Source organism: Carcharodon carcharias, chromosome 5 (assembly GCF_017639515.1).
Source record: "Carcharodon carcharias isolate sCarCar2 chromosome 5, sCarCar2.pri, whole genome shotgun sequence".
NCBI classification, from domain to species: domain Eukaryota; kingdom Metazoa; phylum Chordata; class Chondrichthyes; order Lamniformes; family Lamnidae; genus Carcharodon; species Carcharodon carcharias.
In genome coordinates this window covers 40137661-40160663 of record NC_054471.1, presented here as the reverse complement: position 1 = coordinate 40160663, position 23003 = coordinate 40137661, and the positions used below count along the sequence as shown (strand labels likewise).

Below are 23003 nucleotides of genomic sequence, written 5' to 3'. Positions count from 1 at the left end.
TATGTAATTCTGGAGGTATTAAACATACCCAATTCATTAAGGCACTTCAGTTAAGAACCAATATGTGCATCCTCCATGACCTGCATTGACTAGAGTGATTCCCAAAGAGATAAAACCATGCAGGAGGTGCGGAACAGTTAAAGAAACAATTTTGTGTATCCCATTGTGGGAAAGTGATTTGATAAGGTAGATAGAGATATTTTCAAAGTTTACTTTGAAGGTTAATTTTGGACAATGGAATTTTATGGATGGATTTAATTCTTTAAGAATAATTTGTGCAACTATGGGCAGTAATGGATGTTTGGAGATGTCTGGGGGAAAAGCATTAAAATATGAGCATTTGTGTGAATGGGTAGATGGGCAAAAAATGTTGGCCTAACCACTCATCCCATGAAAGAATAAAAAACTAATTATAAAACAATAGCCTTCTTTCAATTTGTCCTTTTAAATGTATCAGAGGATGAGTTTGGTACTTGATGATAGGAGGTCAAACTGCCCAAAGTATTAACTGGTTGGAAATTCCCTATTTGATTCAACACTTACACTGGGAATTTCCTTAGGAGTCCAGCCTGCCATTGTAACTTCACCCTTTTCAGTTACTATCCAGATTCCTTTTTTTCATTTGTTCATGGGATTTGAGTGTCACCAGCTAGGCCAGCATCTATTACCCATCCTTACTTGCCCTTGAGAAGGTGATGGTGAGCTGCCTTTTTGAATCGCTGCAGTCCATGTGTAGGTACATCCAGTGTTGTTAGGAAAGGTGTTCCAGGATTTTGACCCAGCAACAGTATTGAAACAGCAATATAGTTCCAAGTCAGGATGATGTGTGGCTTGGAGGGGAACTTCTAGGTGATGGTGTTCCTATGCATCTGCTGCCCTTGTCCTTCTAGGTGGTAGAAGTCATGGATTTGGAAGGTACTGTCCAAGGAGCCTTGGTGAATTCACACCTTGCATCTTGTAGATGGTGCACACTGCTGCCATTGTATGTCTGTGGTGGAGGGAGAGAATGTTTAAGGTGGTGGATGTTGTCCTGATCAAGTGGGCTGCTTTATCCTGGATGGTGTCAAGCTTCTTGAGTATTGTTGTAGCTGCACTCATCCAGGCAAGTGGCGAGTATTCCATCACACTCTTGACTTGTGCCTTGTAGATAGCGGACAGACTTTGAGGGGTCAGGTGGTGAGTTACTCGTTACAGGATTCCTAGCCTCTGACTTGCTCTTGTAGCCACAGTTTATATGGCTAGTCCAGTTCAGTTTCTACTCAATGGTAACCTCCAAGATGCTGAAGGTGGCGTATTTAACGATGGTAATGCTATTGAATGTATGGGGCGATGGTTAGATTATCTCATATTGGAGATGGACATTGCCTGGCACTTGTGAGCGCGAATGTTATTTGTCACTATAGGACCAAGCCTGAATTCTGTCCAGGTCTTGTTGATGTAAACTGCTTCAGTATCTGAAGAATTGTGAATGGCGCTGAACACTGAATCATTTGTGACTATCCCCACTCTTGACTGTATGTTGGAGAGAAGATTGTTAATGAAGCAGTTGAAGATGGTTGGGCCTAGGATACTACCCAGAAGAACTTTTGTAGTGATGCCTTGGGACTGAGATGATTGGCCTCCAACAATTACAAACATCTTCCTTTGTGCTCGATATGACTCCAACCGTGGAATTTTCCATTGATTACCACTGATACCAATTTTGCTAGAGTTCATTGATACTGCCTGCTATGAGACAGCCTTCGGTAAAGCTGAGTTATTTAAAAATCCCATAACCTCTATTTTGAAGTGGTATGTTTGAGATGCAACTCTAAATTCAGAAATCAGACCCCCAGTTCTCAAGAGGTTTTGTCTTAAACTAAATGAAACATTTTATTAAGTTACCACATATACTTGGCTACAAATCACTACTATCATCACTTCTAACAAGTTCCTAAACTAATCTCCATTCAGGCAACAGCAACCCATAGATTTTTAAGCAGGCACCAGGCAAAGCATTTTCACCTTACAAATTCAAAATGAGGTTCCTTTCACTTTAGTTCCTGTGGAGTTAGTTGGAGGTTTCCAGCTGCTTTGATCTTACATGGCCTCTGCTCTGCACACACGAAAACTGCTGAAGTTATACCTAGCACAGCTCATTGAATGTAAATTCTCATTGTATCTCATTGTATTGTCTCTTCTAACAATAAAAAACCCCTTTTATAGTACCCATTTTATTAGCAACATAAACAAATTACTTGGTCTCTGCTTGCTAGGTGCCAGATTTCACCTCACTTCTTGAATGCTCTATTCAAAAAATGCAAATGCACTCTACTTCTCTTACATCACAAAACGAATACACATCAAAACACCCAGACTAGCTGGCTTTAATCCAATTAAGACACACCCATGGACTAAATCTCTATTTTAAAAGAAAAATATTTTCCAATAATATATACATTAATAGCTTCATGACATTACCACCTCGGGTCAAATTCTGTTTTGATGCCACCGTCACCTCCCCTCTAGAGTTTAACTCTTTTGTCCATGTTTGAATCAAGGCTGTAAGGAGGTCTGGAGCAGTGTGTCCTGGCAGAACCCAAACTGAGTATCAGTGAGTAGGTTATTGCTAAATAAATGTCACTTGATATGCTATCAATGAACCTAAAATGACTTTACTGATGATTGAGAGTGGACTGATGGGACCAGATTGGATTTGTTCTGCTTTTTTGTGGGCAGGACCTACCTGGCCAATTTTCCACATTGTTGGTCAGATGCCCATATTCCTTCCCCATGCTTGACCTGGCACCTTAAGACATCATTGTGCTGTCACCTTTGGGTGGGTGTGTCCTGCCAGTGGGACTGGACATACCCAGGGATAGTGGTGGTGTCTGGGACATTGGTTGTAAGGTAAGATTCAGTGAGTTTGACACTGTCGATGGTTGCTTGATTAGTCTGCGCAACAGCTGTCTCAATTTTTAATTTGTTCTCTGTATGGGTGTCGTTGTCAGCCCCTATTTATTGCCAACCCCTAGTGACAGTGGTGTTGAATCTCTGCAGCCTGTGAACAGTTTGATGCAACCATTTCAGGGCTGTTAGGAGTCAACCACATTGTTATGGGACTGGATTCGAGGAAAACAGTTTGTTAAGGGCAGCAGATTTCTTAAAGGATGTTTATGAACCAGTTAGTTTTTTAAGGCAATCCATCAGCTTCATGGGCACTTTTACTGATATCAGTTTCATTTCTAGATTTTTGAAAATTTGAATTCAGTTTTTAAATTGCTATTGTGAATTTTGAGCTCTTACTCCTAGGATTACGAATCACATTACCTGTAAGCTACAGTATCCTTGCTGATTGATATATACATTGAATTGACTTAGTGGATGAATTGCATAAATACTTGAAATAGATGTTCAGCTTTTTCTGAATGTGTAGTCAAATTATATTCCCAATGGTTAGGACTCCTTTATTTATTTTCTTCACGACTTTTTGTTCTTCAACTCCTTGACAATAATACTTCTTGCAACTGGATTTGTTAAAGTAACTCACTTAACTGCAAGGATCTTCTTTGTCATCTTTCATATAATGGTTGTTATTATTCTTATCAAGTAAGTCAAATATGCTGACTTTTGGAATTGCACAAATATACCCTAGTTTATTCGGTTAATTACATGAATGTGATTGTTTTCTTTCTCCTTTGAAAGTATCTTTATAGCATTTGTGTTGGAAGCGTTTTTTGTGGAACACTCATTGGCCAGGAGTGCGGTAGAAACTGCTGTTGAGAAGAAAATTCAGGAGCTTGGAATGGGAGATTGCATGTAAGTAAAGCAGGGATAAGTGTGCTGTTCAAAAGTGTGTGTGTCAAATATCCTTCTTAAACATACATATTTAATTTAGGGATCACCCAGCTGGAAATCTAGTTGAAGTTATGGAGACAAATGAAAACGATCTTGGCAATACTGATGATACAGACTTGAAATCCAGATTGAGATTCAGAATAGCTTCAATTAGTAAGTATATATAATTTGAAGAAGTTTTTTTGCCAGTGTTCCATTCTATGAATGATGGTTGTTGCTGTGCTAAACGAGATTCTTGTATCCCACTGCCTCCAAAGTGTTTCAACCAGCCTCCCCACTGTGACCACCTTCCTTCATTATTATCTTGTCAAAAGGGAGCAAGATCACTGAATTAGTATTACTTTCACTGCAACAATCATGTACATTCAACTGATCTCATTCAGTTCATTGAATTTAGATACAACCGGAGTTGTAGCAGTGGGACTTTAAACTGGTTGGGTTGCAAACACCATATCTACACAATATATGGGGCATTTACCCTTCCTTGAGAAGAGTCCACATTAGAGAATTGGCTTTTTTTCCCCGTCTGTCTGTGTCTCTCTCTCTCTCCCCTGCCCACTGCCCCCAAACTTAGTTCCAAAAACCGGACATTTTTCCTTAAAATTTTAGACTTTTATTCTATATAATTACCAGAACATGCATGTGTAAACCATGAAAATTTCCCATTTAAATTGTTTTTTTTCCCTCTGGAGATGGTGGGAATCTTACATGGGCTTCAGCATTCCATGACACGTAGAGCATGTTGCAACAAGTGTAATTGACTAATAGCCATGAACTCTTCCAAGGCTTGTGACAAGACAGTAGATTTGGATCGTGGGTACATTTAAGGCTGCAGCTTTTCCAATTGCCAAATAGTAAGAACTGTTGTTTGTTGTAGGATACAAGACTGTTGATGCCTTGCTGCAACATATGTTTGAGGAGGAGCTAAAACCAGAAGATGAAATACCAACTCTGGAAGAGATTGATAATCTTTCACCAGATGATTACACATCTAAGCAACCCACTTTCAATAGTCTAGCGTAACTTGTTACAAAAGGCTCATGTCATAGATTCAAAATGAAAAATGTGCTTTTTGTCTGCGTTAACATGTATTCTCAGCTGAACACTATGTAGTATGGGACGCAAAGGGATTATCCTGTTACTTTTGAGCAGTATGCACTTGACATTGGAGATAATGTGTGGATCCAAATGAACTCTTGCACTAAAATGATCAATGATTTTCATTGTTTTTATTTCAAGTAACCCTTTGTTAAATACAAATGGTCAGTAGCGACATGATAGCATGATCATGTGTTTGTTAATGACACTGAAGCTTCCTATATAGGGGGGGTTGATATTTTAAAGTATATTTTACAATTACAATCATTCAACCCTGAGATTTATTCAAACTGTTCTTGCAAATGGTGAAACCCATTGAGTGCTCTCCTTTAAATTAACTTTACCAATGTTATAGGCTCTCTTTGCTACTTTTTTGTATGCAGTGGCTAAGAGACTGTTATTTCAGAACTTCTAAAATGAATACTAGTGTAATAAAAATAATAACATGTTTACAAGCTATGCATAATCACAGGAGATGTAACTTGCAAAACCATTTAGCACTGAGTAGTTAGTTGGTCCTTAAGTTAATGAAATATACCAAAAATCCAAAATGTGAGCCAGAGGGGGCGGTGGGACGGGGGAGTTAAAAGAAGAGAACAAAGGTTCCTGAAGTAAGAACTTCCACTCCGCTTATAATAAAAGTTACTTGTGGTTAGAAGGAAATTATTGTTGTGCTCCCTCTGGGCTCTAAACATTATAATTATGGTAGATGATCCTGAAACACCACCTTAGCTGGTTCTTAACCTGTGATTCAAAAGGAAAATTTTGATGCCTTTAATACCCTAGCCTCAATTATCTAATTAATTTAGAACTCCCAACTTCAATATTTAAAATTACAGGCTGCCATTATTGTCTGTTTTGCTCTACTGTCCAAGATAATCGCACCATCAATTTCTCTCTGCTGCCCCTACAATCACGAAAACTTCATCCCTTTCAAGGCTGTAATGCACACTCAATAGCTGTTATAATTCCAGCTATAGGCCACTCGTAGGTTTAACTACTTTATAAATTGGGAGAGCACACAAGAGACTAAATGCTGTATCTGGCACTTTTATTAATTAAACAATAGTCAAGTCACATTTTAAAAGAAATTCCCAATTAATTTCTTCCCTAAACTATACTCTTAAGCAAGTACCTTCAATACAAGTTTAAAAAGATTTTAGTCTTTAGTCTTTAATAGACATAAGTTTGACAGGAAAAGATGTCATCTAGCTATGATTTGAAATCACTGTCCATTTAGTCAGAATCTTTCCACATCAAGTAGGTTGTGAAGCAGAAAACATCTCTGAGCAAACCCCCACTAGTTCCAAACAACCTCTTATTGACACGTATTAGAAAAATAAAGCAAGGCCTGGGTTATATGCACTAGAATGAGCAATTGCACTACTGGGACCAAAATTGATGTCAAAAGCTTTAATCTAGATTCCACCATTATGAGCACTTACACTTACATATTGCTATTAATATTTCATTAACAGGAATGAAATACAAAGGTCTTTCTATTTACACAATCTGGACTTAGACAACTTTTCAATTTACATTCTTTTTTTGTGAAGGCTTATTTTCGAGTAAAAGTACCATTAACCGCTGCCTAAGTGATTTCAGTTTTTTTGTATACAGCTCCTTAAAGAGTGACACCAGCTTTTCCCGTAGATCTTGAAGTGATGGCAGAGTCTGGCAGTTGGGAATGTATAACAAGGTATTAAAGAAATGATTCCACATATCTGCATGATGACCTCTGAAACAAAAAAAATGAGGAAAACTCACCAACCTAGCCATCATTGATACATGAAATAACATCACATCTGATTAAGTTGACTGTTTCAGATTTGCTGGGGATACAAAACTGACCTTTGAAAAGTTGCATTGACCTTCCAGACACCCTGTTCTTTCTTTAATTTCAGGTATGTGCCAAAGAGAAGAGAGTGAACTGTGGCAGCAATTCCAAAGTAGTCTGTCTAAAGCCACACAGAAACAAGCATTAGTTAGCTGCAAAATAGTATTTAAGGCTTTAGACAATGCTTTGAATAATTCCCTGGTTTATTTCATTAATAAATGAAACATTTAAGAAAAAGTTCCACCTTAGTCAATTGAAATTGCAAAATAGGGTAACAGATCACAGCAAAGTACTTGTGTTTTTGATTCATCCTTGAGACGTGAGCATTGCTGGCAGGCCAGCGTTTATTGCTTATTCCTAATTGCCTTTGAGAAGGTGGTGGTGAGTTGCCACCTTGAACTGCTCCTGTTCACATGTTCACCTACAGTGCTATGTTATGCTTGGCCTAAATAGCCAAGTGGTTATGGTACTGGGTTTGTAACCCTAAGATCAAGTGTTCAAATCTCACACTGGCAAACTATGAAACAATGTAACTTCATCTGAAAAACAGATGGAAATGTGTTGGTACTCAAAAGAGTTACAGTGCTATGTTATATAGCAGGTGGTATTTGCCAGGCTTACCAAATCCACAAAGGAACCTTAGCCATGCTATCACAACAATTTTGCAATTTTTATTCATTACGAGAAGGCTTGTGCATTGAAGTCAGGAGTAATGAGTCCACTACCACTTTTGAGATTTTAAAGATTAAATTAAAACATTAACAAAAAACAAAAACTTAAACACACAAGGTTACAGTTTAAAAAAAAGGGATGAATATAGGGAGTTAGAACGTAAATTGAAAAGTAGGATCTCAAAGATAGTAATCTCAGGACTACTACCAGTGCCATGTACTAGCGAGAGTAGAAATACCAGGATATACCAGATGAATACGTGGCTGAAGAAATAGTGTGGGAAGTGGGGGAAATCAGATTCCTGGGATATTGGGACCGATTCCGGGGAAGGTAGGACCAGTACAAACAGGACAGGTTGCATCTGGGCAGGACTGGGACCAATGTGGTGATGGGTTTTGGGGGGAGAACATAGTGCAAGTCTAAAGGCATTGTATCCTATAGCGCAGAGCATTCGCAATAAGATAGATGAATTGACAGTGCAAATAGGTATAAACGGTTAGGATATAGTTGCAATTATGGAGACATGGCTGAAGGGTTACCAAGGATGGTAACATCCAGGGTATTCAATATTTAGGAAGGACAGACAAAATAGGGAAAGGAGGTGGGGGGTAGCGCTGTTAGTAAAGAAGAAAATCAATGTAATAGTGAAGGAGGATATTAGCTCAGAAAATCATGATATGGAATCTGTTTGAGTGGAGATAAGAAACATCGAAGGGGCAGAAAATGTTGGTGGAGGTAATCAATAGGCCCCTAAACAATAATGTAGATATAAGTTTAGGCATTAAGCAAGAAATTAGAGACACATGCAATAAGGGTACAACTGTAATCATGGGTGACTTTAATCCACATATTGATTAAACAAACCAAACTAACAATAATACTGTGGAGGATTTCCTGGAGTGTGTGCGTGATGGTTTTTTTTTTTAGACCAATATGTTGAGGAACCAGATTGGGTATTATGCAATGATAAAGGATTAATTAACAATCTTGGTGTGCGGGGTCCCTTGGGGAAGAGCGATCATAAAATGATAGAATTGTCCATTAGGATGGAAAGTGAAGTAGTTGAATCCGAAACTAGGGTCCTGAATCTAAATAAAGGGAGCTACCAGGGTATGAGGTGCGAGTTGGCAATGATGGATTGGGGAACCTTAGTAAAAGAGTTGACAATGGATAGGTGATGGCTAATATTTAAAGGAACATATGCATGAATTGCAACAATTATTCATTCCTATCTGGTGCAAAAAAACAGGAAAGATGACTCAACCATGGCTCACAAAGAAATTAGGAATAGTATTAGATCCAAAGAGGAGACATATAAAATTGCCAGAAAAAGCAGCAAGCCTGAGGGTTGAGAGCAGTTTAGAATTCAGCAAAAGTGGACAAGAAGATTGATGAAGAAGGGGAAAATGGAGTATGAGAGTAAACTTGCAAGGAATATAAAAACTGACTGTAAAAGCAAATATATGAAGAGAAAAAGATTAGCAAAGACAAAATTAGGTCCCTTAGTGTCAGAAACAGGGGAAATTATAATGGGGAACAAAGAAATGGCAGAAAAATTGAACACATATTTTGGTTCTGTCTTCACAAAAGAGGACATACATAATTTCCCAGAAATGTTAGGGTCTAGTGAGAAGGAGAAATTGAAGAAAATCTGTATTAGTAAAAAAAAAGGTGCTAGAGAAATGAATGGAGTTAAAGGCTGAAAAATCCCCAGGGCCTGATAATCTACATTCCAGAGTACTAAACGAAGTAGCCCTGGAAATATTGGATGCATTGGTGGTCATCTTCCAAAGTTCAATAGACTCTGGAGCAGTTCCTACAGATGGGAGGGTAGCAAATGTAACCCCAATATTTAAAAAAGGGGGAGAGAAAAAACAGAATTACAGACCAGTTAGCCTAACATCAGTAGTGGGGAAAATGCTAGAGCTTGTTATAAAAGACATAGTAACAGAACACTTGGAAAGCATTAATGGGATCAGACAAAGTCAGCATGGGTTTATGAAAGGGAAATCATGCTTAACCAATCTACTGGGGTTTTTTAAAGATATAAGTAAGGGAGAGCCAGTGGATGTGGTGTATTTGGATTTTGAGTGGGCTTTTGATAAGGTCCCACGTAAGAGGCTAGTTGGAAAAATTAAAGCACATGGGATTGGGGTAATATACTGGCATGGATTGAGAATTGGTTGACAGACCGGAAACAGAGTGGGAATAAATAGGTCTTTTTCAGGTGGCAGATAGTGACTAGTGGTGTACCGCACGGATCAATGCTTGGCCCTAGCTATTCACGGTATACATAAACTTGGATGAGCGAACCAAATGCTATTTTTCCAAGTTTGCTGACGACACAAAACTGGGCAGGGTTGTAAGGAGGATGCAAGAAAGCTTCAGCGATTTAGACAAGTTGTGTTGGCAAACACGTGGCAGATGCAATATAACCTAGATAAATGTGAAGTTATACGTTTCAGTGTGATAAACAGAAGGGCAGAGTATTATTCAAATGGTGATATATTGGGAAATGTGGATATACAAAGGGATCTGGGTGTCCTTGTACACCAGTCAATGAAAGTAAATAGGCGGGTGTAGCAAGCAATTAGGCAAATTGTATGTTGGCCTTCATTGCAAGAGGATGTGAGTTCAGAAGTAGGGATGTCTAACTGCAGTTATACATGGCCTTGGTGAGACCACACCTGAAGTATTGCATGCAGTTTTCGTCTCCCTACCTAAAAAAGGATATATTTGCCATTGAGGGAGTGCAGCAAAGGTTCACTAGGCTGATACTGGGGATGGCAGGACTGTCATATGAGGAAATTGGTTTGACTGGGCCTGTATTCACTAGGGTTTAGAAGAATGAGAGGGGATCTGATTGAAACATATAAAAATTTAACAAGGCTAGACAGACTGGATGCAGGAAAGATGTTTCCCCTGGTTGGGCAGTCTAGAACAAGGGGCCACAGTCTCAGGATACAGCGCAGGCCATTTAGGACTGAGATGAGGAAAAATTTCTTCATTCAGTGGGTGGTCAAGCTGTGGATTCTCTACCACAGAAGGCTGTGGAAGCCAGGTTACTGAGTATATTCAAGAAAGAAATTGATCATTTTTTTGGATATTAGGGACATCAAGGGAGAGAAAGCGGGAATATGGCGTTGAGATAGAGGATTGGCCACGATCACATTGAAGGTAGGGCAGGTTCAAAGGGCCGAATGGCCTACTCCTGCTCCTAGTTTCTATGTTTCCCAAAATTTCTACTTAACCAGGCTCCCAACTAAACATCCACTTTATGGCAACAGTCCAAATAGATTCCAAGGGGATTTACAAATCAAAAGGGATAAAATATATTTAACGGAGGATGGAAAGCAGTGTGGGATGTGGCCATGTGAAATCTGAAAGATGACTCTGAAACAGACTTGGGAACTGATAATAGACACGTTGTTCAACCTTACAAGATTCGGAACTTCTACGTGAGGCCTACTGAACAGACATACAACATCTATCATTTTTCATATTGTGGGATATTGTAAAGTAGGCTTGTATATGTGTGTATGGTTCGGTGGGTGTGGCTAATTTAATTAATTATCAAAGAGGTGAGGTGTAAAATAGGACAACTTTGGTTACTAGAACAGCAAACTTCTGCAGGGTGAAGCAGTCCTTGGCTGCATGCAGCAACATCTGGACAACATTAAGGCTTTGGCTGAAAAGTGGCAAGTAACATTTGTGCCAGGCAATGATAGTCTTCAACAGAGAAAATGTTACCACCCTGATGTTCAATGATGATTGCTGAATTCCCCCACTATCAACATCCTAGGGGTTACTATTAGAACCATAGAACACTACAGCACAGAAAACAGACCATTCGGCCCTTCTAGTCTGTGCCAAAATATTATTCCGCTAGTCCCATTGACCTGCACCTAGTCCATAACCCTCCAGACCTCTCCCATCCATGTATTTATCCAATTTATTCTTAAAACTTAAGAGTGAGCCCGCATTTACAATGTCAGATGATAGCTCGTTCCACACTCTCACCACTCTGAGTGAAGAAGTTCCCCTTAATGTTCCCCCTAAACCTTCTCCCTTTCACCCTAAAGCCATGTCCTCTCATGTTTATCTCTCCTAATCTAAGTGGAAAGAGCCTACTCGCATTTATTCTGTCTATAGCCCTCATAATTTTGTAAACTTCTATCAAATTTCCCCTCATTCTTCTACACTCCAAGGAATAAAGTCCTAACCTGTTTAATCTTTCCCTGTAACTCAACATCCTAGTAAATCTTCTCTGCACTCTCTCAATCTTACTGATATCCTTCCTGTAGTTAGGCGACCAGAACTGCACACAATACTCCAAAGTTGGCCTCACCAATGTCTTATACAACCTCACCATAACATTCCCAACTCCTATTCTCAATACTTTGATTTATGAAGGCCAATATGCCAAAAGCTTTCTTTACAACCCTGTCTACCTGTGACGCCACTTTTGGGGAATTATGTATCTGAACTCCCAGATCCCTTTGTTCCTCCGCACTCCCCAGTGCCCTACCATTTACAGTGTATGTCCTACTTTGGTTTGTCCTTCCAAAATGCAACACCTCACACTTTTCCGCATTAAATTCCATCTGCCAATTTCTGGCCCATTTTTCCAGTTGGTCCAGATCCCTCTGCAAGCTTTGAAAACCTTCCTCGCTGTCCACAACGCCTCCAATCTTAGTGTCATCAGCAAACTTGCTGATCCAATTTACCACATTATCATCCAAATCATTGATATAGACAACAAACAACAATGGTCCCAGCACTGATCCCTGAGGCACACCACTAGTTACAGACCTCCAGTCTGAGAAGCAATCATCCATTACCACTCTCTGTCTTATCCCACACAGGCAATTTTGAATCCAGTTTACAACCTCTCCATGGATACCAAGTGTCTGAACCTTCTGGACTAACCTCCCATGTGGGACTTTGTCAAAGGCCTTACTAAAGTCCATGTAGACAGCATCCACAGCCTTTCCTTCATCTACTTTCTTGGTAACCTCGAAAAACTCTACAAGGTTCGTTAAACACGACGTACCATGCACAAAGCCGTGCTGACTATCCTTAATCAGCCCTTGGCTGTCCAAATAATTGTATATCCGATCTCTTAGAACACCTTCCAATAATTTACCTACTACTGACATCAGGCTCACTGGCCTGTAATTACTTGGTTTACTTTTGGAGCCTTTTTTAAACAACGGAACAACATGAGCTACCCTCCAATCCTCCGGCACCTCACCCGTGGCTAGGGACATTTTAAATATTTCTGCCAGGGCCCCTGCAATTTCTACACTACTGGCCAAAAAGTGAACTGAACCAGCTCCAAATATGATTTATTTTTGCCTGAATGAATGCAGCTCCAACAATACTGAAGCACAATACCATTTGCTCAATCAGCCCCCCACCAACTTTTGGTATGCACAGCAGCAGCATAGCAACTCTTAGGTTTGTAAAGTGCAATCACTGTAACCTTGTGACCTCAACCACCTGGAAGGACAAGGGCAGCAAATGCATGGGAATGCCACAATGTGCAAATACTTCCTTCAAGCCATATACTGTCCTGACTTGGAACTACATCACTGTTCCTTCATCGTCAGGGTGAAAGGCCTGAAACTTCCTTTTGTAGTAAAAGGGTATCTAGCACAGCATTGGTTAATATATGATTGGGATGTGGTACCACCCACAGTGTGATGTAAAGAGACATATGACCTGAGACCAGAGTGAGTTGTGGACTGGAGAGAGGCCTGCGTAAGAGCAAGCACGGCGCTAGCTCATAGCTTGAGCTATACGCTGTATACATACATATTTTTTATTTTATTCATTCATGGGATATGGTCGTCACTAGCTAGGCCAGCATTTCCCGCTGATTCCCATTGACTCCAGTTTTGCTGGGGCACCTTGGTGCCATGGTCAAATGCTGTCCTGATGACAAGGGCAATCACTCTCACACCCCCTATCAAGTTCAGCTCTTTTGTCGACATGTGGCCCTGCTCCAATGTAAATTGAGCATCTGTGAGGACGTTACTGTGGAGTAAGTGACACTTAATAGCACTGTAGACGATACCTTCCATCACTTTGCTGATGATTGTGAGCAGACTGATGGAGTGACAATCGGCTGGATTGGGTTTGACCTGCTTTCGGAGGACTGGGCGTCCCTAGTTAATTTGAGCTGCTACATGGTTATACAGCAGATCTGGCAGTCTTAAATTGTGGTATGGCTGAGAAGGGTGTATGTAGAAGTTTAAAGTAAAACATGACATACCTGGAATGTCCATGGTTTTTCTGACAGCATTTCAATACATTGGAAGCCTGATGTCTTACAGTTTTCCACAAAAACTGTATTTTGAGGGAATAACTTCATATCTATGCTTTGACCAAAGTCAATCAATGTCAATCCTTGCGATAAGGTATCATCAACACTGCCTACACCATCCAGGAACCTAGTTTTAACATGAAATATTCGAGTCAAAACTTCATACTAATTGATTTAGGCACATAAATTTACAGGATTAGAAAGGCCAATGTGAGTATCTGGACTGTCCCCAAGTTGAAAAATATAATTCTTCTCCTACACAAGTTGTCAATATTGAAAATTTATGTAGCACTTTTAATTTAATAAAATATCCCAAGGTGCACTACAAAACAAAATGACAGTGAGCCACATAAGGCGATTTAGGTCAGATGATCAAAAGCTTGGCCACAGAAGTGGCTTTTATGGGGAATCTTAAAGGTGGACAACGAGGTAGATATACAGGGAGGGAATTCCAGAGCTCAGGGCCCAGGCAAATGAAGGTGAGGCCACCAATAATGGGGTGATTAATTCTGGGTCTCTTGAACATCCCCAGTTTTAGTTAAGTACAGATATCTCAGAGGTCTGTGGGATTGAAAACAAGGATAAGAATTTTAAAATCAAGTCACCGCTTAACTGGGAGCGGATGTCGGTCAGCTTGCAAAAGGGACTTAGTGCAAGTTAAGATATGGGCAGCAGAGTTTAGGGTGATCTCTAGTTTATGGAGAGCAGACTATGGAGTCTATTGGAATAGCCAAGTCTGGAGGTAAAGGCATAAATGAAGGTGGCAGGAGCAGATGAGCTGAGACAGATAAATTGGGCAGTTATGGAGATGGAAATACACCGTCACAGTGATGGCGCAAATATGTGGTCGGAAGCTCATCTTGAGGTCAAATGTCACCAAAGTTGTGAACAGACTGGTTTATTTTCAGCCTGCTACCAAGGTGAGGGACTGAGCTGATAGTTAGGAAAAGGAGTTTGGAGCAGGGGCCAAAAACTGTAACTCCAGAATGCCCAATATCTAGTTTGCAAAGTCCATATAATGTGCACAGAGGGGCAGCCCTTCCAGCAGGATAGCCACAGACTTCAGCAGGAAATTAATTTGCTAGGTCGCAGCTCTGGACAGGAGTTGCCATGGGGTTTAAGCACAGAGCCATTGATCACTTCTTTCTAGTGCATCCATATCAGAGAGGTTAAGATAGATCAGAATTTTTAAGAAGCAATAACATATTGTGAAGTCAAAATCCTTGTTTCTTTCACTAAAACCACATCAATGTTACAACAAAGATACAAACCTTTCTCCAAGTATAAAATTGTCAGGTTTTACATCACCATGAATTATTCCAATACCATGCAGCTGTTCCATGATATACAGAATGTGGATGGCAAAGTAGATCACCAAGGGTTGAGGCATTGCTTTTTCATTTATTGTTTTATATAGATTAACTGCATTCTGAAATCAAAGATGATATTGAATTTTATCAGTGGTTTTCAAAGAAAGGTTTACTACTACATGTTCAAGAGAAAGTTATGGGGGGTAGTCTTTTTAAGAGTGAATAGTTATACCCCCTTCCCCTGCCTGATCTCTGAAACAAACCCTTTCGTCTTTCTTGCACCCCATACAAAGGCATTCATTTCTCAAAGGTAGCATATTTCATAAGATCCATACTATGGTCAGTAGCTCCAAATGCCACTCATGGATACAGCTCCTTTTCCTCATGACAGAGGAGCACTCTGAGCAAAGGTGCAATATACCATTCAGAGGAAGTCTTAGATTAACAACTGCCCCTAAGACTAACCCATAGAAATTTAAAGTATTGTTTAGGTGAACAGTTGCACATTTACAATTATAGAAGATTACAGCATAGAATGAGACCATAGTGTCCATAATGTCAGTTCTACCCCTTTGAAAGAACTGCCTCTTGGTCCCATTCCCAATGCCCTTTATGACGTTTCTTCTTAAAGCTGCGGTGCATTCTGCTCCAACTGGAACAATCCATATCTTAATCGTCCATGAAAACAACTCATGATTCTTTTACTATAAATTTCTCATCTGGTCAATGGTTCAGATCAGGGGAAATAGTTTACCTGAATTTTGACCACCTATGCTTTCCTCGTTCCAATAAATAAGTTCTAGTTTCTCACCTCTCCTCATAGCCAACATCTCTCATCCCTATATTATCTAAGTGAATCGCTTCAGCGCGCAACCCATGGTCCAGACATTCTGATTAAGAAAAAGCATCCAAAATTAGACTTAATCAATAATTTCTAGTTCTGATCAAAGGTCACAACCTGAGACGTTAAATTTGTTTCTCTCTCCACAGAAGCTGCCAGACCTGCTGAGTAATTCCAGCATTTTCTGTTTTTATTTTAATCAATAATTTGTTCAGTTTTAACATGCAATTCTTTTGTACTCTGCCATTTCTTAAACAGCTTCATCAACTTATCCTCCCATCTTTAAAGATTTGTGTATCTGAACTAAGTCTCTCTGCTCTATTTTTTAGTTTTATACAATTGTATGTGTATGTAACGATGTATTCTTCTCCCAAAATTTAATTTCTTTACCACATTACATTTCATCTCACATATGGATGCTCAATCTGCTAAACTGTCCTTCTGAAGTTGCTATGTCTTTTCCACAATTAGTCATATTCTTATTGTATTTGCAAAGTTTGATAGTGTCTGTATATCCTAGTCCGGATCATATAAATAGCCCCAACACGGACTTCTGGAGCATGCACTAATGACATCTGTAATCTGAAAATTAATTAACCACTGCTGTTCTTTTACCATCTTCCTATCAGTGCTGGAAAATTAGCTTTAATAACCTCTACCTTAATGTTAAATAAGCTTTCATAAGGCATTTGGATAATCCATATCAGAGCTGGCACCATACCATATTAGTGTTTCTCCAGTGTAAAAACAGAGTTCTGGAAGCATTAAGCTTCACCTTGCCAATGTGCCAGCAGGAGTCAAAGTCTAGATCATTAATACTCTGGTCACGTCATCAGCAGTGGTGCTGATTGTTATCTAACTCCATGCTATCTGGTCAGTCAGAAAGCACAGTCAAACAAGAAGGGAATTCATATGATTGAAGTGCACAGGGTAAACAGATACAATTATCTAAATCATCTCCAATGGTCTCTTTCTGGATAGCTTTTGGTGAACTTATCCTTATAAGGAAGGAAGCTAAATAGAAAGCAGGGCTATGCTAAGAAAAGGTCAAAGCACAGGAATTAATGCTTTAGCTCATCTAACTTCAAGCAGGTTTTCCTGGATCAAAACTGCATGTTTGCAGGTTAAATCCACATTATAGTAAAATCCCTTATTGTTGTGAACTCTTGGAAGGTTATGTCACTTGAAGCAATATCATTCCTCAGCAGTCTCATATCAGCAACAACATAGTTACACACACCCACTGTGGCTGTAATGATGAATGGGATGTATTGATGGATGTGTAATAACCTTCTCAAAAGTAGCTGATTATCCTCACCCACCCCGTACCTTTCAGGTTTGAGCAAGGATATCCCATTGGCACAGAAGTAACATTGCTAGTGCAAAAAGGTAGTGACATGTAAGCAACATGTAGTATTTTAGGAGAAATGTCTGGAATACCTTTTAGGCCTTTCTGCAGTTCTGCAAAGTAACTACAAAACAAAAACATAAGGAATTGGAGCAAGAGTGGGCCATTCCGTCCCTCCTCCGCCAATCAAAAATAAGGGGCCACCCATTTAGGACACAGATGAGGGAAAAAAATTTTCTCAGAGGGCTGAGTGTCTTTGGAACTTTCTTCCTCAAAAGGCGTTGGAAGTAGAATCTTTGAATATTTTTAAGGCAGAGGTAGATTGACTCCCTTGCTTGTCAAGGATCTAAGATTATCAAGGGTAGACAGAATGTGGAGTTGAGGTTACAATCAGACCAGCCATGATCTTATTGAATGGCGGAGCAGGCTCAAAGGGCCAAGTGCCCTACTCCTACCCCTTATTTTGAAACTGTGCCCTCTAGTTCTAGATTACATCACAAGGCGAAACATCCTCTCAACATCTACCCTGTCAAGCCTCGTAAGAAACTTTATATGTTTTAATAAGATAATTCTTCAAAATTCCAATGAGTATAGATCCAACCTGCTCAATCTTTCTGCATACAGCAACCCCTCCATTCCAGAAATCAGCCTAGTGAACTTTCTCTAAATTGCCTCTCAACTGTGTTGTATCTAGCAAAAGGAGATATTTAAAAGTTTGGACTTAAGTTCAAAATGCTCAGCTTGGCATGTACAAAACTACTCTCTCTTCCCCGAGATTCCCATCATCACACGTGCCAGTTCTCTCACAGTTTGATTCACTCCAAATGATAGGACAAGATTGTAAAGGCTAAAGCTTGTAAAAACCCCCAAAACATTCCTGCTATGGTGCTGACAACTTGTGCTTCGGAGAGAGCCATGCTGCCCCAGTACAGTTACAATCCAGGCATCAATCAACAAAGTGGAGAATTGCCCTGCTATGTCCTGTACACAAAAAGCACAACAAATAGAATCCAGCCAGTTGTTGCCCCATAAGTATACTCCCAATCATCAGCAAAGTAATGACAGTGCTATCAAGTGGCACTTGGCACTTACTTACCCATAACCTGTTCACTAATGCAGTTTGGGTTTTGCCACGATCACTCAATTCCAGACCTCATTACAACCTTACTCCAAATATGGATCAAAGAACTACATTCAATAGGAATGGCAAGTGTGATTGCCCTTATATGAAGGTAGCACACAAGACTGAATGTGGCACCAAGTAGCCATGGTAAAATTGAAGTCAATGGGAATCAAGGTGAAAATTCTTCACTGGCTGGATTCATACTTAACACAAAGGATGATGACTTTTGGAAACTAATCTTCTCATCCCTAGGAAATGGTTTCAGGAGTCCTCGGGATAGTGTCCTGAGGTCAACCGTCATTAGCTGCCTCATCAATGACCTTCCCTCTATCCCAAGGTCAGAAGTGGTGATGTTCCCTGCTGAACGCAGAGTGTTCAGTTCACTTGCAACTCCTCGGATAGTGAAGCAGTCCATGCCTGCTTGCAGTAAGCTTGCCACAATGCTTGTGGCATTCAGGCTTGCACTGAGGAGCAGCAAGCAACATTCATGCCACACAATTGGCAGGCAATAAACATCTCCAACAAAAGAGAGAGTCTAACTACATCCCCTTGATATTCAATGGTCTCACCACTATTGAATCCCCCCACCATCAACTTCCTGGAATGGGGGCGGGGGGAGGCCAGAAACAACTTTATCAACCACAGAAATACTCTGGTTACAAACAGCAGGTTGGATTATGTGGCAAACAACTCACCTTCTGCCACCCTGAAGCCTTTCCACTATCTACAAGGCACAAATCAAAAGTGTGATGAAATACTTTCCACTGGCCTGGATTAGTGCAACTCCAACACTACTCAAGAAGCTTGGCACCATCCGAAACAAAGCAGCACACCCTGTCCACTCTCTTAAGCATTCAGTCCCTATCCCATTGCCCCCACGTCTGTAAGTCACATACCATACTGACTTGGGAAATATGTTATAAGACCATAAGACATAGGAGCAGAAATTAGGCCATTCAGCCCATCAAGTCTGCTCTGCCATTCAATCATGGCTGATAAGTTTCTCAACCCCATTCTCCTGCCTTCTCCACGTAACCTTTGATCCCCTTACCAATCAAGAACCTATCTATCTCGGTCTTAAATACACTCAATGACCTGGCCTCAACAGCCTTCTGTGGCAATGAATTCCATAGATTCACCACTCTCTGGCTAAAGAAGTTTCTCGTCATCTCTGTTCTAAAAGGTCTTCCTTTTACTCTGAGGCTGTGCCCTCGGGTCCTAGTCTCTCCTACTAATGGAAACATCTTCCCCACGTCCACTTTATCCAGGCCTTTCACTATTCTGTAAGTTTCAATCAGATCCTCCCTTATCCTTCTAAACTCCATCGAGTATAGACCCAGAGTCCTCAAATATTCCTCATATGTTAAGCCTTTCATTCCTGGGATCGTTCTCATGAACCTCCACTGGACCCTCTCCAGGACCAACACATCCTTCCTGAGATACGGGGCCCAAAATTGCTCACAATATTCTAAATGTGGTCTGACCAGAGCCTTATAAAGCATCAGCAGCACATCCCTGCTTTTATATTCTAGTCCTCTCGAAATAAATGCCAACATTGCATTTGCCTTCCTAACTACCGACTCAACCTGCAAGTTAAGCTTAAGAGAATCCTGGACTAGGACTCCCAAGTCCCTTTGCACTCCAGATTTCTGAATTCTCTCCCCATTTAGAAAATAGTCTATGCCTCTATTCTTCCTACCAAAGTGCATGACCTCACACTTCCCCACGTTGTATTCCATCCGCCACTTCTTTGCCCATTCTCCTAACCTGTCCAAATCCTTCTACAGCCTCCCCGCCTCCTCAATACTACCTGTCCCTCCACCTATCTTTGTATCATCTGCAAACTTAGCCAGGATGCCCTCAGTTCCTTCACCTAGATCATTAATGTATAAAGTGAAAAGTTGTGGTCCCAACACTGAACCCTGCGGAACTTCACTAGTCACCGACCGCCATCCTGAGAAGGACCCCCTTATCCCCACTCTCTGCCTCCTGCCAGACAGCCAATATTCTATCCATGCTAGTACCTTGCCTCTAACACCATGGGCTCTTATCTTACTGAGCAGCCTCCTGTGCGGCACCTTGTCAAAGGCCTTCTGGAAGTCCAAGTAGATAACATCCATTGGCTCTCCTTTGTCCAACCTACTTGTTACCTCCTCAAAGAATTCTAACAGATTTCTCAGGCATGACCTCCCCTTGATGAAACTATGCTGACTTTGCCCTATTTTACCATGCACTTCCAAGTGTTCTGAAATCTCATCCTTTAATAATGGACTCCAAAATCTTACCAACAACCAAGGTCAGGCTAATTGGCCTGTAATTTCCTGTCTTTTGCCTCCCTTCTTAAACAGGGGGGTTACATTAGTAATTTTCCAATCCTCTGGGACCCTCCCTAACTCGAGTGATTCTTGAAAGATCACCACTAACGCCTCCACTATCTCTTCAGCTATCTCTTTAAGAACTCGGGTGTAATCCATCCGGTCCAAGTGATTTATCCACCTTCAGACCTTTCAGTTTTCCTAGCACCTTCCCCTTGGTAATGGCCACCATACTCACCTCTGCCCCAGGTTTCTGCCCCTACTCCATTGTCGCTGGGTCAAAATCCTGGAACTCCCTACTTAAAAGTACTATGAAACTACCTTCAGCATATGAACTGCAGCAGTTAAAGGCACTGCCTCCTCACCACCAGCAGCTCAATTCAAGATGAGTAATAAATGCTGGGTTTGCCAGTGATGCCTACATCCCATGAACGAACAAATAATTTTAAAAAGTCATATATCCTAGTGTACAGTTTGACCTGTATGGCTAGAACATCAATACTGAACCAATAGGAACTTGCATAGTGGAATCCATAGAACGTGGCCAAAAGATGCAAGAGTTTGAGTTTAAAGTAGTATTCAATAAGCTCCATAATAAATTTACTGGGCAGAACACTTGTCTCAACTTGAGTATCCTGTAAATATAACAAAATTGCATTCTTCTTATGAAGTCTAACTAAAGTGCATCACTTCAGTGAAAAGTTAACTTTTAGTTTTTCAATTGACATGAACATCAAATTCAGCACTGTCAGTGACCAGTTCCAGTAATGCCTTAAGCAAAGCAAAATGCCAATACAACCTAACCATCAACTATGAAATTGTTAGATTGATTTTCTGATAGGATGGAACTTAACTCTCTACAAAAGGCTCTCCCATATTTAGTCCAGGTAGGAAATACTATAGGAGTCAGATACAGGAGCTAATGCAGCAAAATTCACCATGCCCATTCTTAAGATTTACATTGAAGCTGGGAAAGGGAAAAAATAGTTGGAAACGTAGGGGGATTTGGATAAATTCAGATGAGAATTCCTACTTTTATGACTAGAATTGCCAAAGTAGATGTCAACAAGGTCTACTGTGAATTCGAATACTCATTGTGGATGGGGCCCAGTAGATATATTTAAGATTTATCTTCTTGCTTTCCTGTCTGATTTTTTTTTGGAAAAACATACGGACATACGCTTCATAGAACTGTGGGTTCTCTTTGTAGAACTGATGTAAATCAAATAGACTAGCAGTCTCAGCTGGTAACTAATGATGCAATCAGTGTCTCAGAATGTTTCAGTAAGCTGAATAGTATATATTTCAGGGCTTACTCAACGTCACATGCCTAATGTAGAATTCAAGTCATCGCCACAATTTTTTTTTCAATTCCAACATGCTGCATATATTGAAATGTCTGTAAAACAAATTGTTGAGTAAAACAAATACCAGTAAAGTTCCAAAACTGAATAGCTCTCCAACCAAAATACTGCCATTCTTAAAGTAGTGTCCAGAGTAGACATTGTTGTAGAGATTATAAAACCTGGGCTTCAATCTCTCATTTAGTTGAGTACTTATGTAGAATTCCCAGGGATTAGATGTTTTTTGAACCTGGAGAACAATAAAAATAATACTTTGTCACATCACAAGATTCAATTCACAATTCAAAAAAAGTATTAATTTTCCAAACATATACTTTTTTACTCTTCAATCTATTATCTTCACCTGAAAGCCAAAAATTTTTTGGGGTGCAGCTCCAAAGGCTCCAGCAGTTCTCCAGTATTACATATCAAACTTATTATAAAATTATACACCACAGAAGGAGGCCATTTGTTCCATCATGTCTCTGCCAGCTATTTGTATGAGCTATCCAATTAGTTCCACTCCTCCGTTCCTTCCTCATACCTTGTATTTTTTTTTCTTTCCAAGTACTTATCAAGTTTCTTTTGAGAGTTAGTATTGCATCTGTTTCTGCCACTCTTTCAGGTAGTGTATTCCAGATCAAAACAACTAAAATATATTCTCATCTCTCCTCTGGTTTTTTTGCCAATCATCTTAAAACTATGATGGAAACTGTCATTCCCTATTTACTCTGTCAAAACTTCTCAATTTTGAACATCTCTATTGTACCTCTCTTTTCCTCTCTCTCTCTGGTCTAAGGAGAACAACCCCAGCTTCTTTAATCTTTCTACTTAACTGAAATCCCTTATCCCTGATATGGCTCTAGTCATTCTCCTCTGTGCCCTCTCCTATTCTAACCACCAATATATAAAACTTCAGGATAACTTCTTGCTTTTGTACTGCATGTCTCT

General features: G+C 40.1%; 2 protein-coding genes across 2 annotated transcripts in view; one reads left to right on the top strand and one right to left on the bottom strand.

Moving 5' to 3' along the window:
• tpcn3 (two pore segment channel 3) overlaps positions 1–5047 on the top strand; it is a 58722-nt gene extending 53675 nt beyond the window's left edge. Inside the window, exons 16-19 of the mRNA XM_041188296.1 lie at positions 3498–3588; positions 3685–3798; positions 3878–3990; positions 4715–5047. Of these exons, the coding sequence (XP_041044230.1) occupies positions 3498–3588; positions 3685–3798; positions 3878–3990; positions 4715–4860 (464 nt within the window). The 3' untranslated portion in view covers positions 4861–5047. The remainder of the gene's footprint in view (positions 1–3497; positions 3589–3684; positions 3799–3877; positions 3991–4714) is intronic.
• Positions 5048–6333: 1286 nt separating this feature from the next.
• Positions 6334–23003, bottom strand: part of bub1 (BUB1 mitotic checkpoint serine/threonine kinase) — a 67031-nt gene continuing 50361 nt past the window's right edge. The window contains exons 21-25 of the mRNA XM_041188295.1: positions 22141–22302; positions 15044–15201; positions 13722–13899; positions 6787–6893; positions 6334–6673 (exon numbers count right to left, since the gene is read on the bottom strand). Of these exons, the coding sequence (XP_041044229.1) occupies positions 6466–6673; positions 6787–6893; positions 13722–13899; positions 15044–15201; positions 22141–22302 (813 nt within the window). The 3' untranslated portion in view covers positions 6334–6465. The remainder of the gene's footprint in view (positions 6674–6786; positions 6894–13721; positions 13900–15043; positions 15202–22140; positions 22303–23003) is intronic.